General features: G+C 40.6%; 2 protein-coding genes and 2 non-coding genes across 7 annotated transcripts in view; 1 reads left to right on the top strand and 3 right to left on the bottom strand.

Annotated features, from left to right (window-relative positions):
* Positions 1 to 2,135: 2,135 nt before the first annotated feature.
* Positions 2,136 to 5,296, bottom strand: EEF1B2 (eukaryotic translation elongation factor 1 beta 2). The gene is made up of 7 exons (XM_024563889.2): positions 5,170 to 5,296; positions 4,799 to 4,947; positions 4,236 to 4,358; positions 3,316 to 3,442; positions 2,976 to 3,042; positions 2,456 to 2,581; positions 2,136 to 2,335 (listed from the first exon to the last, which is right to left on the bottom strand). Exons 2-7 carry the CDS (start codon positions 4,876 to 4,878, stop codon positions 2,181 to 2,183), a joined length of 678 nt encoding a protein of 225 aa, XP_024419657.1. The 5' UTR covers positions 4,879 to 4,947; positions 5,170 to 5,296; the 3' UTR covers positions 2,136 to 2,180.
* Positions 2,713 to 2,845, bottom strand: LOC112308141 (small nucleolar RNA SNORA41). The gene has a single exon (XR_002975140.1). It is a non-coding gene; the product is annotated as a small nucleolar RNA SNORA41 (small nucleolar RNA).
* On the bottom strand, positions 3,123 to 3,201 carry LOC112308139 (small nucleolar RNA SNORD51). The gene has a single exon (XR_002975138.1). It is a non-coding gene; the product is annotated as a small nucleolar RNA SNORD51 (small nucleolar RNA).
* Positions 5,297 to 5,337: 41 nt separating the features above from the next.
* Positions 5,338 to 16,396, top strand: part of NDUFS1 (NADH:ubiquinone oxidoreductase core subunit S1) — a 29,043-nt gene continuing 17,984 nt past the window's right edge. The window contains exons 1-9 of one of the 4 annotated variants that reach the window (XM_024563922.4): positions 5,434 to 5,530; positions 5,614 to 5,691; positions 9,089 to 9,153; positions 9,659 to 9,750; positions 11,791 to 11,898; positions 12,619 to 12,695; positions 13,096 to 13,177; positions 13,261 to 13,391; positions 13,843 to 14,028. In XM_024563922.4, the coding sequence (XP_024419690.1) occupies positions 9,093 to 9,153; positions 9,659 to 9,750; positions 11,791 to 11,898; positions 12,619 to 12,695; positions 13,096 to 13,177; positions 13,261 to 13,391; positions 13,843 to 14,028 (737 nt within the window). In that variant the 5' untranslated portion in view covers positions 5,434 to 5,530; positions 5,614 to 5,691; positions 9,089 to 9,092. Of the gene's footprint in view, positions 5,531 to 5,613; positions 5,692 to 9,088; positions 9,154 to 9,658; positions 9,751 to 11,790; positions 11,899 to 12,618; positions 12,696 to 13,095; positions 13,178 to 13,260; positions 13,392 to 13,842; positions 14,029 to 16,396 lie in introns of all 4 variants that reach the window. The other 3 variants (XM_045198203.2, XM_024563921.3, XM_045198204.3) reach the window with 3 other exon arrangements.

Below are 16,396 nucleotides of genomic sequence, written 5' to 3'. Positions count from 1 at the left end.
GTAGGTCCAGGTTTCCAAACGAGAAAAACGCCCCACTTAGTCCCCACTCACCTTCACACCCAAGCCAGGCTTTTGAAAAAACCGTAGTCTGGGAATCAATTATACATATAATCTCCCTTCCACAACACAATGCTACTCAAAACACACTCCCAACACCTCCTACTTTGTCCTTTGTAGGTGTACAGTCAGGCATGATGGACATCTGGGCAAACAGTTAATTCATGAGAAATTCTGGGAGCCCTTCCCTTACCAGTTATCCTGCTTCGTGTTAGGTGTCCTTTAGTAACATTGCACATCTCCACATTTAACATTTGAAATTGTGACTTCTTAGTCACGAGTAACAACCAACTTGAAGATGCTAGGTTTCACCAATCCAAAAGAACCTGTGCACCCCAATGTTCATAGCAGCACAATTTACAATAGCCAAGTACTGGAAGCAACCTAAGTGCCCATCAGCTAACGAGTGGATCCAAAAACTATGGTATATTTACACAATGGAATTCTATGCAGCAGAGAGAAAGAAGGAGCTTATACCCTTTGCAACAGCATGGATGGAACTGGAGAGCATTATGCTAAGTGAATAAACCAGGCGGTGAGTGACAAATACCATATGATCTCACCTTTAACTGGAACATAATCAATAGAAGAAAAAAGCAAACAAAATATAACCAGAGACATTGAAGTTAAGAACAATCTAACAATAGCCAGGGGGGAGTGGGGTGGGGACAGTGAGAAGAGGGGATTACAGGAACTACTATAAAGGACACATGGACAAAATCAAGGGGGAGGGTGGAGGTGGGGGAGGGAGGTGGGTTCAGCTGGGGAGGGGTAGAGGGATGGGGAGAAAAGGCATACAACTGTAATTGAATAACAATAAAAATTAAAAAAAAAAAGATGCTAGGTTTCTTCATCAGCCATTTTGGTCACTGATCTGTCTCAGCATTAAATTCCCTTTAACTTCAAAAGTTTGACTACCCTGCAAATACTGTAATTGACATTATCCACCAGGTGCCCAGTATTGCCCAAGTAAGCACTTTACACTCATTTGACATGACTTAGTTTAAGGTAACCCCAACATTCCCATTGAAGAAAACTAGCTCAGATAACTCCTTGCAAAGCCCAAGGTCTGAACCATCAAACCACAGGGCTAAACTCTTAACCCATAATTTCCATAAATGAAGTTTTTAGCTCACCAATTTCTCTTAAAAATAAGACAAATATTCCCTGGCTGGTGTGGCTCAGTGGATTGAACACTGGCCCGCGAACCAAAGGGTCGCCAGTTCAATTCCCAGTCAGGGCACATGCCTGGATTGCAGGCCAGGTCCCCAGTAAGGGGGTGCATAAGAGGCAACCACACATTTACGTTTCTCTCCCTTTCTCCCTCTCCCTGTATAAAAATAAAATCTTAAAAAAAACAGTAAAACTTAAAATATTATTTTTAAAATGGTATCATCACGTACTGAGAACATCACTAAATACAGAAATTATACTGAGGTTAAGCTCATTTAAATAGGTTTATAAAATCGGTAATACCTACCTATACAGCTTTTGTAATAGGTAGTTCCCCTCTTTTTTGTGCTCAGAGTCTAACAATACTGACCCAGCCCTGACTGGCGTGACTCATTTGGTTGGTGATCGTCCCGCAAACTGAAAGGTCACTGGTTTGACTCCCCCGTCAGAGCACATGCCTGGTTTGCAGGTTTTATCCCCAAGTCAGGGCTTGATTGACCTCTCTCTAAAAAGTAAAACCTTAAAAAAAAAGAATGCTAACCCAAGTTTGTATTACAAATCACATACTCACTAAATTACTCCAAATGGAAGGGATATAGTTAACCTTTGAACACGGGTTTGAGCCACTTATACACAAATTCCGAACTGTAGTCAGTCCTCTGTATCCATGGGTCTTGCATTTGTGGATGCAGAAGGCTGAACACGTGGATTGTTTTCCACCATTTTATGTAAGGAACTTGGGTATCCATGGAGTCCTGGAACCAATCCCCTATGGATAGCTTAAATTTGGGGGGAACAAAGATAACCATGAAATTCTGACCATGTTGGGGGTTGGCACCCCAATGTCTCATATTGCTCAAGGGACAACCGTACCACCCTCTTATTAAACAGTCTAGAGCCAAGGGTTATCTTTCAAGCTTTTATTTAAGGGCAACAATCCAGGATGGACTTCAGATCTTGTTGAAAGCAGCCACATCCATGGACTGCACATAGTCCTCAAAAGCAGTGATCCGCTCCTCCAGCATGTCGGTTCCAACTTTATCGTCTTCCACTACACACTGTATTTGAAGTTTTTTAATTCCGTACCCCACTGGAACCAGTTTAGCTGAAAAGAGCATTAAGAAAAACCTTAAGTATACTATTCATTGGCAAATGTTGAAACTACACAAATTCCCAATGTCAATTTCAAAAACAATACAAAACAAAGAGCAAAGACGAAACTCACAAGAGCCCCAGACCAAGCCATCTGCTTGAATGCTCCTGACACACTCCTCCAGTTTTGCCATGTCTGTCTCGTCGTCCCAAGGTTTCACATCTAGTAAGATGGAAGACTTGGCAACAAGTGCAGGTTCTAGAAAAAAGTATAAGAAACAGCATTACTCAAACATTCTACCATATTTTTTAACCTAATTAATCCAAGACACGTGACAAGTCATGTGTCACAAAAGGGATCATCTTTCCTTAGCCACACAAAACTACATCCTGTGTCTGTCACACACATGCCCACTTTCTGTTTTGCTAAGAAAGAGGTGTCTAACTGTGTAACAATTCCTTTCCCACAGAGGAATGCCACAACTGCCACCATCAGAACAGCTGCAGACCAGTAGCTGTGGAAGTCTGAGGAACCACTTCTACAGGGTTACTGACCTAGTCGGTAACAGTGGAGGAAATTATAGATTCATCTTTGAAAAAGATTATTTACACTACTATGAAATTAAGATAAACACAATTATAAAATGGCCTACTTTTGGCTTTCTTTGACTCATACTGTGCAAGGCGTTCTTCTCTTAGCCTTTTTGCTTCTTCACTTTCCTGTAAAGAGAAAATTTAATTCATTTCACAAAGCTGGTTGTTCCTCAGCTTAAAGATAGTGGGGTCATCACAGCAAAGACCAGCTTTATCAGAAAAAAGCAAATCCATCACGAACTCAGCCGAAAGATGGTGATTTGATTTCATTCATCATGTAACCAGTGAGAATTTTTAAAAGGCAGGTAATAAAATGAAGCCAGGATTCAAATCCAGGCAATTAGACTACAGAGTCTGTGCTTAAGCACAATGATATACTTGTACCAATTTATTCCGTACCTCCTCATCATCAGATCCAAAGAGATCGATGTCATCATCATCTTTACCATCTGTAGCTCCACTTCCTGTGGTGTCTTCCACATTAGCAGGGCCGTATTTGCCCAAAGCTTTCTTCACTCCAGGCAGGCTTTAAAGAAAAAAATTAAACTATTATAGACTGATACGTTATTCTTCAAAACACACATGCACTGTTTTCATCACTACCAACAGAACCCATGTAACAGTCCCAGGCAATTTTTTATATATTTTAACTTCTCACCCAAATAACATGAGTAGCATGTGAGACATAACATTCGATACTCACTACGATTTACTCTTTCAGAATGAACATTTCTGTTCTGAGATTTCACTAAATACGCTCAATTCCATTCTTAGTGAACTGGAGTCCACTTCCCCAAACTTCCACCCTTGTTGACAGTTTCAGAAGAATGGCCAAGGACTCAATGAATGAGCCAACCTCTCACCCCAGAGGTGGGCCTCCCAGCTCAGGGTCAGGCACACTGGCAGGGCAGTGTGGGGGAAAGTTGAATTGCTGTTGTCCATGTTCTACCTGGTCTGCGAAAAAATGGAGGACTTCAGTCCCTTGCTTTTTTAAAATCACACAAAAAACCCCCCCTTAAAATTACAATATTCCAACACAACTAAAGTAGCCCGAGTCCAATTCCATCAAGTGAAAATCCCGAGTTAAAGCTTAGACAGTGCCCTGACTGGTGGGGCTCAGTGGGTTGGGCATCCTGCAGCAAACCAAAAGGTTGCTGGTCTGATTCCCAGTCAAGGCACGTGCCTGGTCGTGGGGCCAGGTCCCCGGTTGGGGATGTTTCTCTCCCTCTCTCTCCTTCAGCTTTCTCTGGAAATAAATAAAATCTTAAGAAAAAGCATAGGAAGCATTCTACTCTTCAGATAAACAAAGATAATCTTACCTGGCTTTTTCTTTCTCGTAAGACTTAATGTGGTTATACCAACGTAGGGCATGATACAAATCGGCAGGTGGGGGGCCGGAGATTGCTTCAAATACTGCCACGTCTGCTTGGGATGGCACATACCTGCCAACGACACAAAAGACATGGGATTTTGAAAGTTTTGCCACAAACACCACCAAAGAAAAGACAAACCCTTTGTCTCTCAAGTTTATTAGTGGAATCTCGTCCATTTATTGCCGGGTTACCTAAGCTGCATCAGATCAAAAGAAAATAAGCTCCTGAAGGTAAAGAAACATCTGTTCTGTTCTATCCTGAGGAATGCCTGACACTTGATAGAACTCAAAGGTTGCAATCTCTAACGTAGACCTATAGATTTACACTTACTGACCTAAGACGCAGAAAAACCTGAAATCAGGTAAGTCAGTTTAAAAGGCACATTTCTGACCCTTTTCCCCTCTGAGGCCCTTACCCCAAGGGGGCGGAGGCCGGGCTGCCTTTCCCCCAGCCGCAGCGGAGAGCGCCACGTGGTCTCGGGCGCACCCGGCCCCAGCCCGTCCGCTTACCCCTCGATGTAGCTCTTGTCCGCCAGGTAGTCGTTGAGCACCTGGAGACCGGCGGGGCTTTTCAGGTCTCCAAAACCCATGGCGACGGCTGAACCGGGAACCCGGCGGCAACAAGGGCAAGCGGAGCGCAGGCAAACCGGCGCCGAGCGCTAAAAAGGAAAAGGCCGCAAAAAGCCGGAAAATCCCTTATATAGAGATGGAGGCGTTTCCCTCCGCCGCGCCCGCCGGAAGTTTAACGTCAAAGTACGTTAACCTTTTCCTTCCTCAACGCAAAAACCCGGGCTCTGAATTAAATGGCCCATCAATTTTCCGTGGGCCTGTCTTTGTGGATAGAAATAAATTAATAACAAGGGCATTTCTTAAATTAGTACCTCCTCGATCTCCAGAGATTTACGGGACCCGCCCCTTGATGCACCGGAGAAACCGAAGAGACTCGGTCTCGGCCTCTCGGTCACTTCCGGCGGAACTGCGGTCCAGGCTTCCAATCGCTGCCTCCTCCCGGCTGTTACGGCCTTCGCCCCGCCTTCTGTCAAACTGACGGAAATGGCCGAACTCAATCTAGCGGGGAAATTGTAGCACCTGAAGTTTCTCGTCCCTCCTGGCTTCCCGTTCTCCAGGCCCGGAGGGCGGAGCTAGCCGGCGCCGCCATATTGAGTAAGCAACGGGGCGCCTAAGGGGGTCGGTGTGTTGTAGACAGGTCTGCAGAGCACCCTCGGCGGCTCTAGGGAGAAGGTGAGGTCGTGTTTGGGTGAGAAGGTTGCCGTACCTCGGCCACAGGAGTTTATTTCTTAACAAAACTGTTTCCTTTGGCCCAGGAGACTCATTCTCCTCTTGTCCTTGAACTGGGCGCCGCGTCCCGCTCCGCCTCCCCGGGAACCCTTGAGAGCCGGCAGGTGAGGCCCGTGTAGCCAAGGTCTCTGGTCTGCCGCAGGAGCAAAAAAGAGGAGGCTCTAAAGGCCCTGGGGAGTGCTGGCCTGAATGCAGGCTTGTGGGTGACCTTCCCTCCGCAGGGGAAATGCAGGACATTCCCCTTTCTGGACAGGAGGTCGTTTTGTTCCTTGGAAGAGGACCTGGTCAAGTGACAGTCCTAAAGACTGAGCATTTCTTCCAAAATTATTACATAGCTGGTACAGTGCATCACTGTTTGGTCTCATTGCCTTAGCAACCGAATACCTCTGATTGTTTCTGTTTGTTTTTAGTTTTGTCCTTTGATTGCATTGGGCAGCACTTTTTGTTATTTTCACTGGTGGGGAAACTGAAGGAAAAGATATACAAAAAGTTAGCCCAAGGTCGCACTGCGAATGACAAAGCTACATCGTTTGAAAGTTCTTGGGATTTAGTGCATGTACAGTTCTGTAAGACTGTGGATCAAACATTTCTATATCAGTTGAAGGTATAGAAAATGAAATGTGAACCGTTTCTGATGAATAAACATTAAGGTGATTTTTTTTTTTTGAGGAATGTTGTTTTTCACCAAATTGCGAGTGCATTGTTAAGAAGGGTACAGTGTTGCCTGAGAAGGCGCACTGTCTAATTCAAGGGAAGTGCACGTTTATGTACAGAGATTGGAGATAGAATTTATTTACCAGCCCTGGCTGGTGTGGCTCAGTGGATTGAGTTCCAACCTGCAAACCAAAAGGTCGCTGGTTCGATTCCCAGTCAGGGCACATGCCTTGGTTGCCATCCATGTTTCTCTCATCCACTGATGTTTTTCTGCCTCTTTCTTTCTCCTTTCCACTCTCTCTAAAAATAAATAAATAAAACCTTAAAAAATATTTCGTTTAGCAAATAATTATTGAAAATCTAAGAAGCCCATGAAGAAGAATGAAATGGGTGAGGTGCCAGGGGAATAGTTGGAGATTTTAGATGGGCCGGTCAATGAAAGCCTCCTTGAGCAATGGCTTTGAAGCCAAAATTGGAAGGATGAAGAGACCAGGAAGATCTGAGGGAGCGGCATTTCAGTCTGAGGCCTTACCTGTTGGGAAGAAGGGAGAGGCTGTGGGAACTATGGAGCCAGAGACCTGTTAGGGGCTGGAGATGGTGGCTTGGAATAGGGTAGTATCTTGGAAGGAGGGAAGTGGAGAATGGAGAAGGTGGAGTAGTATTGTCCCTGAACAGGAAGGGTTGTTCCTACATGGTAGTTAAATATGTGTGAAGTATATATCAAAGATTTGCAATCTGTATTTCTTTTTCTTTTTCTTTTTTTTTAAGTCCTTACCCAAGGATATGTTTATTGATTTTAGAAAGAGGAAGGGAAAGAGAAACATCCATCAGTCGCCTCCCATATACACCCTGTACCCCAACCAGGGTTGAACGTACAACCTAGGTATGTGCCCTGACCAGGGGTTGAATCCATAACCTTTCGGGGTACAGGACGACACTCCAACCAATTGAGCCACCCGGGCAGGGCCACAACCTGTGTTTCTTATGTTGGGGCTGTGCGGGATTCCATCTGATGCTGATTTATAGCAGCTAGCCTAGTTCTGGCAGATTTCTTAGCTAAAGTGGACACTACTTTTAAATTGTACTGGAGACAAAATAATAGTATTAAAGTTTTTATACTGTATAAACTATTGGTTTGTGATTTTGAATCTGTCACTACTCGAATTCAGCAAATTGAGATTTACCTCTCTATCAGTAGATTTAGTAGGTTAGTGGATTAATCGGACAGATGGCTACTTATTCTGTAAATTGGTGATTAGAACTATTTGATGGTTCTTTTTCCAAGGGCATGGTACTAGGTCTTCAGAAAAAGGAAGTGACCAAAGTGCATTGTTCCTCATCAAGGAGCTTATGGTTTAGCAGGTACTAAAACTGATTACTAACCTACTGTTTACTAGGCAGAATAATAGAGATGTACACGCAGTGTGTGCTGATAGTAAAAAGGAGGAGTACAAAAGAAGAGCACTTTAAAACCGACCTTAAGTGGCTAGTACTACCTAAATTTATTTCAGCTTTAACTGACATTTATTGAGCTCCAACTAGTAATACGTAGCCTAGGAGGTATTGTTTTCTTTCTGCTCTGTAAATAAAGAAGCAGAAACTTTCATTTACCGAAAATCACCAGTAGCGGACAGACCTGATGTCTGCAAATTCAGTATCACAAATTCAGAATTAATGAAATCTGGGAATTATTGAAATTGATTTAATGAAATTTCCTATTATATATACCTATGATAAGTATGTGAAAATGCTTAAAACTTAGGTACACGTATTTTCCATTCTCTCTATCCTTGAAATGCTTTATGTTGATACATTCTGATCACATAATTCGCATTTTTTTAAATTCCAAGTGAAAAATGTAGATGCTTGGCTCATCTGATCAAATGAATGGAGAAAACTCTAAAAGTTCAGCTAACTTTACTTTATGTGTGTCTTTAATTGGTGTTATTTATATTGTCCACTTTTATATATTTCAGTAATTAAACAAGCCTTTTACAGCAGGGTATTTCAACTTTCAGCACTGTTAACACTTTGTATAATTCTTTATTATGGGGCTGTCCTGTGCATTGTAGGATGTTTAGCAGCACCCTGGCCTCTGTCCCCTAGATGCCTCTAGTTTTTCCCCAGTTGTGACAACAAATAATGTGTGCAGACATTTCCAAATGTTTCCTGGGAAGCGAAGTTTTTCCTGGTTGAGAATCACTGATTTAGAGTTCACTGTGTGTCAACCTCGGGGCTAGGCGCTAAAGGTAGATTCAAGAAGTTCATAATACAGTGGGAGGAGAACAGGCATATAAACAGATGATTGCAAATCTGTAAGTTACATGCACTACTCGGCACAGAAAATGGCACTAGACACTTTAAAGTGTTGGACTTGGGAGCTAGGTCAGAATTTCTCAGGAGCCTTTAGGACAGTATATAACTGCTCAGAATATAGAATGTTAGAAGGCATATTGGTAGAAAACGAAGGCAGAAAGGTAGGCTTTATTTTACATAGCTATCAATGACAAGCTGATGGTTATTCTTGAAATTTATTTTACTATGTAGTAGTGTTTTAATGGGATATTTTGTTGATAGTTAAAAACAACAAAACTGCCCTTTAACAGAATTAGAAGGCCCACATTTATATACCAGCTGCTTTTCTTAGCTCATTTACATCATATAAGTCGGTAATCTCTTTGAGACTGAATATTCTCATCTATAGAATTTGAGGGAAAAATCAGTATTTGTGCATGTTCAGTGAAATGATGTATGTGTAATTCTTTCAAATAATAAAATATTACCAGAAGTTTGTAACTAGGATTTTTCTACAATAATGTAACTCTTCTTTTTTTTTTTTTTTCTTAGCAACATGTTAAGGATACCTGTTAGAAGGGCCTTAGTAGGCCTTGCTACGTCTCCTAAAGAATATGGTGAGTATTTTTTAAATTGCATTTGTTTGTACTTACCGTAACTGTCTATTTTCTTAAATTCATAGGTCTATGGAATGTTTCGTGAAAGACCCTAAACTCTTAGTTTGTTTCAAATAAAAATAGAAACAAATGACCCAAGTCAAATAGAATAATTCAAAAATATAGCTTTACCTTAAACAGTTTATAGAAATTATCATGGAATAGGAAGTAGTCAGAACTGCCCATCAGTGCCAAATGGAAAAAATAGTCATTCTGCCTTTAGAAAGTGGCCTTCCCGTGAACATATTTTCAGTGGGATTAAAAGTTTTAACTGTTAAAAGTAGACAAGTATATTCTGTTTGGTAGTCAGATTTAAAAAGCCTTTTTTTTCTAATTCAATGTTATATGATTTTGAGTCTAGAGAAATTTTAGGCTTATAGGTTAAAATTAATTAATCCATTGTCTTCTGCTATAATAAATACAACCCTGTTCATTTATTTCTCACTTCAATGTTTCTGATGGTCAGTTCGAACAACTGCCACAGCGGCAAGCAACTTGATTGAAGTATTTGTTGATGGTCAGTCTGTCATGGTGGAGCCGGGAACTACCGTCCTTCAAGTAGGCACATGTTCTAATTCTGTGTTTTTGCGTGTGTTCTGTTTTTTTCTAAATACCAATTTATTTCCTTTATACTGTTTAATTTACCTCTAAAATTTTTAAGATTCCTTAATAAGTGCTCATAAAAGAGCTAGGGGTAGTAAAATTACATGAAAGTAAGTTTGACTTGAAATCTTGGCCTTTCAGAGTAAGCCGTCATTTATCTGTGTCTGACCTTCTTAGTCAATTATGGCAGTTCTTTCTCGTCTGCCCTCCAAACCAGTACTCATTGAGAAGCGTGAAGTACCTGAGATTATTAGTTAATATGAGTAAATTTGGGGAGAAGGTAACCTTTGTTTGTTGTGAGCCTGCTTGATACTTTTGACTTTCATATAACCTTCTGTTTTCACTGTATTTCTAGGAATATAACCTACACAACAGGTAAACGAAGGGTAATGCATTCTTGAATATTTAGTTCCTCGAAATTCCTCTAGAACTAACAAAATTGGTCATGCAGAAGTAATGCTTTATTCCATCTGCAAGTTATCACAGAGCCAAATGCTCTTTATTCATTTTAGCCATCATTTTTAGGCTCTCTGCCAGGCATAGACGTGTAAACACTAAATATATAACAAAAGTTCAAGGAATAGTGCAGAGTAGTTTGGCAGGAATAGGACGTGGTAGACAGAGATGTGAGGTGTGTCTCAGGTGATCCCTGAAGAGGTTGTAAAGGTTGTTGACAAGGAAGCTTCACATAGTTTGGTACTGATGGAACATAAGGTATATGCAGAAGGTTAGGTAACAGGAAATCAAGTTATTCAGGTAGGGAAGGCCCAGTCATGAAAGAAGATACATGCCATGCTGAAGTGCTTGTAGTTCTACCCATCAAGAGTTTTCGCGGCTGTCAGGAAGTATGACAGCGACAGTAGCGTGAAGGCTCGGAGAGTGACAGGGCTGGAGTGAGAGATGAAGAGAGAGTATCTTGCTGTAGTGGAACAGGGATTAAAAGGCCTAAGATAGATGGCGGCAGTAGGAATGAAAACATGATGGCTGAGTCAGAGGAGAGTGAGGTATAGGCAGGCAGTCCTTTCGGAGTGATGAGGAGCAGAGGAGTTTTTGTGAATTCTTTGTTAGTTTATTTGGGGATGAATTAGTAGGGGACAGAAATAGGTTGAATTTTAACTCTGGAGCATACACTTGGATAAACACCTATTTAAGTTTAAAGCTTGCAGAAGGGAGGACTCTCTGGGTTGCAGATCAAAGTTAGATGTAATCACTTGGAACGTGAGATAGTACAAAGGCTGGGACAATGTCTGTCTTGCTCCCTACTGTACCCACGGCACGCAGCATGTAGGAAGATGCGATGTATTTTTGCTGCCTGAGTAGTTAAAACACTGGACATTGATGAGATTGCTTTAGTGTGAGGGCTAAGGCTGGAAGAACTAACTCTCCAGGAAATTTGAATACATACTTTATTACAGGCTCAGAGAAGGAGTAGTGGTAATTGGTAGATAAGAACTAATCTCCCTTACTAGGCAAACACGACCTGGAAAGAGCTTCAGCCACAGTGGGAGAGTAAGGCCTGGGTGGGGTATATGGAACCAAAGCCAAAGGAAGAACCAGATCATAGCCAGCTAGACAGTGTGAAGTGGAGTCTCTAATCCAAAGGAGGACAGTTAGGCAAAGAGGAAGCCCATGTATGGGACCACTGGGACAGAGTGTGAAGGGGGTATCATGAACAGGGGTTCAGAGCGGAAATGGGAGGTCAAGCCTTCAGCACGGACTGAGGATACTTCATTCTAGTTTCTTCCACACAAGGTGTAGGCATGCTGAGGGTCCTTACAGAGGCAGCTTCAGAGCAGACAGGTTGGAATCAAGAGGAAGGAAGGAAATCTCTTCAGAGATGAAGTAAGAATGAAGATATAGATATTTATAAATAAGAGTAATAAGGTAGGAAGGAGATGGCCTCATTTTTCCCTCCCTGTGTTTTAGTGTTCTAGGCAAGACAAGGATGAGGTCAGGTTATTCTAATGCAAAAGTTTTTAACCTGTTGTTTTCCAGGCTTGTGAAAAGGTTGGCATGCAGATCCCTCGATTCTGTTATCATGAAAGGTTGTCAATTGCTGGAAACTGCAGGATGTGCCTTGTTGAAATCGAGAAAGCTCCTAAGGTACTTGATACCTAAAATTCCACACAATGCTGTAGAAGGTAGAAAACTTTAAGTTTTGCAGCAAACTTTATTTAGAATCAGTATTATTATAGTGGAGAATCTAGCCCTGTTTACTTTTATCTACAAGTTTATTTTTTGTGCGATTAATTCCCTTCAGAAGTGCAGGCTCATCCGTGAAAGTGTTTTGTAAGTGCATGCTGTATAATTGTAACACTTGTAGAAATGAAGGTGACTTCTTAACCAGTGTTTCTGGTTAAGAAGTGTTTCCACATGGCTGTATGACACACAGCTAGGACGTGCAGTTGCCAAACAGTTCGTCGGAAGTACTTGTATGTTGTGCCGTTTTCACTAGAGGAAAGGGTTGCGGCAAAGAGGTTCCCTTTCGGTTTAATCGCATTTTGGCTTGTGCAGTTTTAAATCAGTAGAGCCTGCTAAACATAAAACAGTTCATTTGATGTTCTGTTTCAGAGCCTCTTATTAAAAAATTTCATTGAAAAAAATTGCATTGACAATCAGAATAAAACTTAAGACGTAGGATGTCTTATTCTAAAAGAAATGCGAAGACCAGATTATCATGACTGTGAAAACTTAAAAAATTCATCCTTCAAAAATACTCTTTTTGCTTGTTTTCAAAAGTATAATTTAGTGTTTTTATATATTGGGTTACTTATAATTACAAATAAATACAAATACTTACAGATTTCTTCATTGAAATTTTAGGTTGTAGCTGCTTGTGCCATGCCAGTAATGAAAGGTTGGAACATCCTGACAAACTCAGAGAAAACTAAGAAAGCCAGGTACTTGATTGTTGCTTGGCTCAGAAACTTTTCTTAGAGCAGAATATTGTTGAGCTGGGATTACTGCAGTGATATGTCACTGTACTGGTACTGACCGTGTTTGGTTTTGCTTTGCACTTGTATTTTTGTTTTGAATTAGTGTATTTTCTGAGGACCATTCAGCAACTTTTGTTAATTTTGTATTGTTATAAGTTATAATTTTCTATATTCTCTAATAACAGTTTATTCTAGGCTTCTGTAAGTGTCTTTCAGGTTGTGTTTAAAACTATTCGAAATGATGGTTACATTGACATATCCGATAAGTGTAAAATTTATACTAACTGTGACAGCATGCATCTCTGAAGGTTATTTAAATAGCGTATGTGTAAACCATATTATGTATTAACCATTTTTCACACAGAGAAGGTGTGATGGAGTTCTTATTAGCAAATCACCCACTGGACTGTCCTATTTGTGATCAGGGAGGTGAATGTGATCTGCAGGTATGTAATCTAACTCCATAAAACTTTTTGATTATCTCATTTTGTTAGCAGAATCAGATTAACTCTCTCATAATCTGTTTAAGGACCAGTCCATGATGTTTGGAAGTGATAGGAGCCGATTTTTAGAGGGGAAGCGTGCTGTAGAGGACAAGAACATTGGGCCATTGGTAAAGACCATCATGACTAGATGTATACAGTGTACTCGCTGCATCAGGTAATTGTCCCCCTCTTCTGCAATATTATTTGTATAGTTACTTGATATTCACAGAATTTGGTGGGCTAACACTTTTATTTGGTGGGAGAAGAGGGATGTTTTTAATGTTTTTTGCATCAGCCAATAAAATGAGTAAGTTGGTCAGTTTCAGTAAATATCAATGTCAGTTGGATTTAGAAATCAAAATCTATAAGCATTAACTCTGGGATAACTTGCTGAGCTATATACATATTACTACATTATATGTGCAATTTTATGTACATGTCTTATGCCTTAAATTAAAAGCAAACATTTACTGAATTATTTTTTTCTAGGGACTATGCTTGCCATTGAAAATATGCTCATATCTTTTTTTAGTGCTTTGAAAATCATTATCTCTTTGTGATCGTGAGTAAGAAAGGAGGTAGTTTTGCTGGATTTAACCATTTGACAGTACACATTTGTCTTGTAGGTTTGCAAGTGAGATTGCAGGAGTAGATGATTTGGGAACAACAGGCAGAGGAAATGATATGCAAGTTGGCACGTACATTGAAAAGATGTTTATGTCTGAACTGTCTGGGAATGTAATTGATATCTGTCCTGTGGGTGCCCTGACCTCTAAGCCATATGCCTTTACTGCCCGGCCTTGGGAAACAAGGTACTCATCGTTGTGTTTTTTGACAATTTTTTGTCCTTTAATTTGCTACTGTTAAAAAATTTGTAAGATTTATTTTCTTCCTGAGTCCGAATTGTTTTGGTCTGGTAAATTATTATTTGTTTACTTTAAGTAAATTCTTGATGGAAGAACTTGTGTAAAGTAATTGTAGTTTTCTTGGAAATAAATTCCATAGTACTTAACCACAAAATTGTTTTGTTCACTTGATCTTCCAAAGAATAAAATTGTGTTCATTTTTAAAAATTTATAATCTCTTCATTGTATATTAAGTTTTTAACTATGTGGATATAGCATACTTTATTTAACCAATTCCTATTATTAGATAGTTTTTTCTATTTTTTTATAATTATAAATCTCTGATAAACATTGTTATTCATAAATTTTCTTGTGTATCTCTGATTCTTTTTGATTAAACCAAGAAATGGGGTAGGTAAGTGCAACAAATTTGAGTATTTTCAAGGTTGTAGAAATATCAAATTGCGTCTGATTTTAAACTTCCACTGCGGAGTACATGGGAGTTTCTGAAAATTGCAGGTGTTAAGCCGTGCACGAAAGGACTGGGTCGGGGGACAGTACATAACTAGCTGTTTAAATACAGAGTTTGTTCCCTTCTCCTGATGTTGCCCCACAGGTCTTGAGACACTGTTCATTTTTCTTAAATCTTTTTTTTTTTCTTTTTGTTCTTCAGATTGGATAATTTCTATTGATCTAGCACCAAGCTTATTCATTCTTCTTTTGACATTTTGAGCCCTTGTAGTAAATTTTTTATTGCAGTTACACGTTTTTTAAAATTTATTGATTTTAGAGAGAGCGAGGAAGGGGGAGAAGAGAGAAAAAAGCATTGATTTGTTGTCCCACTTATTTGTGCATTCGCTGGTTGATTCTTATATGTGCCTTGACCAGGGATCGAACCCACAACCTTGGCATATCAGCCTGCCACTCTAACCAACTGAGCTACCTGGCCAGAATTTCTGTTTGGTTTTTTGAAAATAATTTTTGTATCCTTACTGAGACTTTCTACTTGTTGATTCATGGTTGTCATATTTCTCTTTAATACTTTAAACATGGTTTTTCTTAGTTCTTTGAATATGTTTTAATATTCTTAGGGGGATATTTTGGTTTTTTTTTTTAAGATTTTATTTATTCATTTTTAGAGAGAGGAAGAGAAGGAGAAAGAGAGGGAGAGAAACATCAATATGTGGTTTCCTCTCCTGCATCCCGTACTGAGGCCTGGCCTGCAACCCAGGCATGTACCCTGACTGGGAATTGAACTGGCGACCCTTTGGTTCACAGCCCGCACTCAATCCACTGAGCCACACCAACCAGGGCTATTCTTGGGTTTTTTAAAAAGATGTTTGTTTATTTATCTTTAGAGGGAGTGGAAGGGAGGGAGAAAGAGAGGGAGAGAAATATCAATGTGTGGTTGACAATCATGCGCCCTCACCCTGGGGTCCCAGCCCACAACCTATCCTGGGGTCCCGGCCCACCGTGAGGTTCCCTGACTGGGAACTGAACCTGAGAGCCTTTAGTTTGCAGGTCTGCACCCAATCCACTGAGTCACACCAGCCAGGACCTTGTTTTTATTTTTAAGTAAGTCATCTTAGGAGTTACCTTATCTCTGTGGAGCTTAGTGATCAGATAATGGTTATGCTCAAATGCTTTGATCCACTAAGACTTCCACACTCTGCCAATGGATCTGTGAGAATAGAGCACAAAGTTCAGGCAGTTTTAAAGTCAGCCCAGCTTGTGCTTTCCACTGGGCACTTTGAATCTCAGTGTTGTCCAGTAGCATAGGCCCTCTTTGGCCTGCACTGTACATACATGCACAGCCTCCTCCAGGAGCATTTGCCCCAACAATGATTACAACCTCAGGCTAGTACTTTGGCTCTCCTCAGCTCAAGGATCTCCATGATGTCCCTCCCACAGACAGCTTTGCTCATTGCTCCAAACTGAGTGAGTCTCACCTGCAAGAAAGGAGCTGCCATCTTCACAGCTTGCCCTACTCTGGCAAAACCTCCAGTTTAGGGTGGTGGAAGAGGGGTAGGAACAGCCTTGAGCCAGAACACCACTGATTTTCACTGGTTTTTTTTTTTTTTAATTTTTATTGTTAATTACAGTCGTATGCCTTTTCTCCCCAGATTTTCACTTTTCTTACTCAAAAGTTCAACAGTTTTTCCAGGCATCAAAGTTTCTCATGATGTTGTATCCCTTTTGGTAGAGTTCCACAGTGCTGAATTGGTTGTTTGATTAATTTCGTTCAGTTAAATTCTTGCCATTTGGAGGAAGGATTTGTCAAACTCCATAACTGACCAAAACCAGAAATTTCTCCCCTCGTTATTTATTTTGATAC

The sequence above is a fragment of the Desmodus rotundus genome, chromosome 2, assembly GCF_022682495.2.
Source record: "Desmodus rotundus isolate HL8 chromosome 2, HLdesRot8A.1, whole genome shotgun sequence".
NCBI classification, from domain to species: Eukaryota; Metazoa; Chordata; class Mammalia; order Chiroptera; family Phyllostomidae; genus Desmodus; species Desmodus rotundus.
The sequence above is the reverse complement of the archived record's forward strand: the minus strand, read 5'-3'. Positions and strand labels throughout refer to the sequence as shown.

Bases quoted from the DNA above. Each gene is read 5' to 3' on its own strand.
- EEF1B2 (XM_024563889.2), bottom strand. From the start codon at position 4,878: ATGGGTTTTGGAGACCTGAAAAGCCCCGCCGGTCTCCAGGTGCTCAAC. The intron at 4,359-4,798 runs GTAAGCGGACGG...TGTCGTTGGCAG, and splicing joins GACAAGAGCTACATCGAGGG to GTATGTGCCATCCCAAGCAG. The intron at 3,443-4,235 runs GTAAGATTATCT...TTTTCTTTAAAG, and splicing joins TACGAGAAAGAAAAAGCCAG to CCTGCCTGGAGTGAAGAAAG.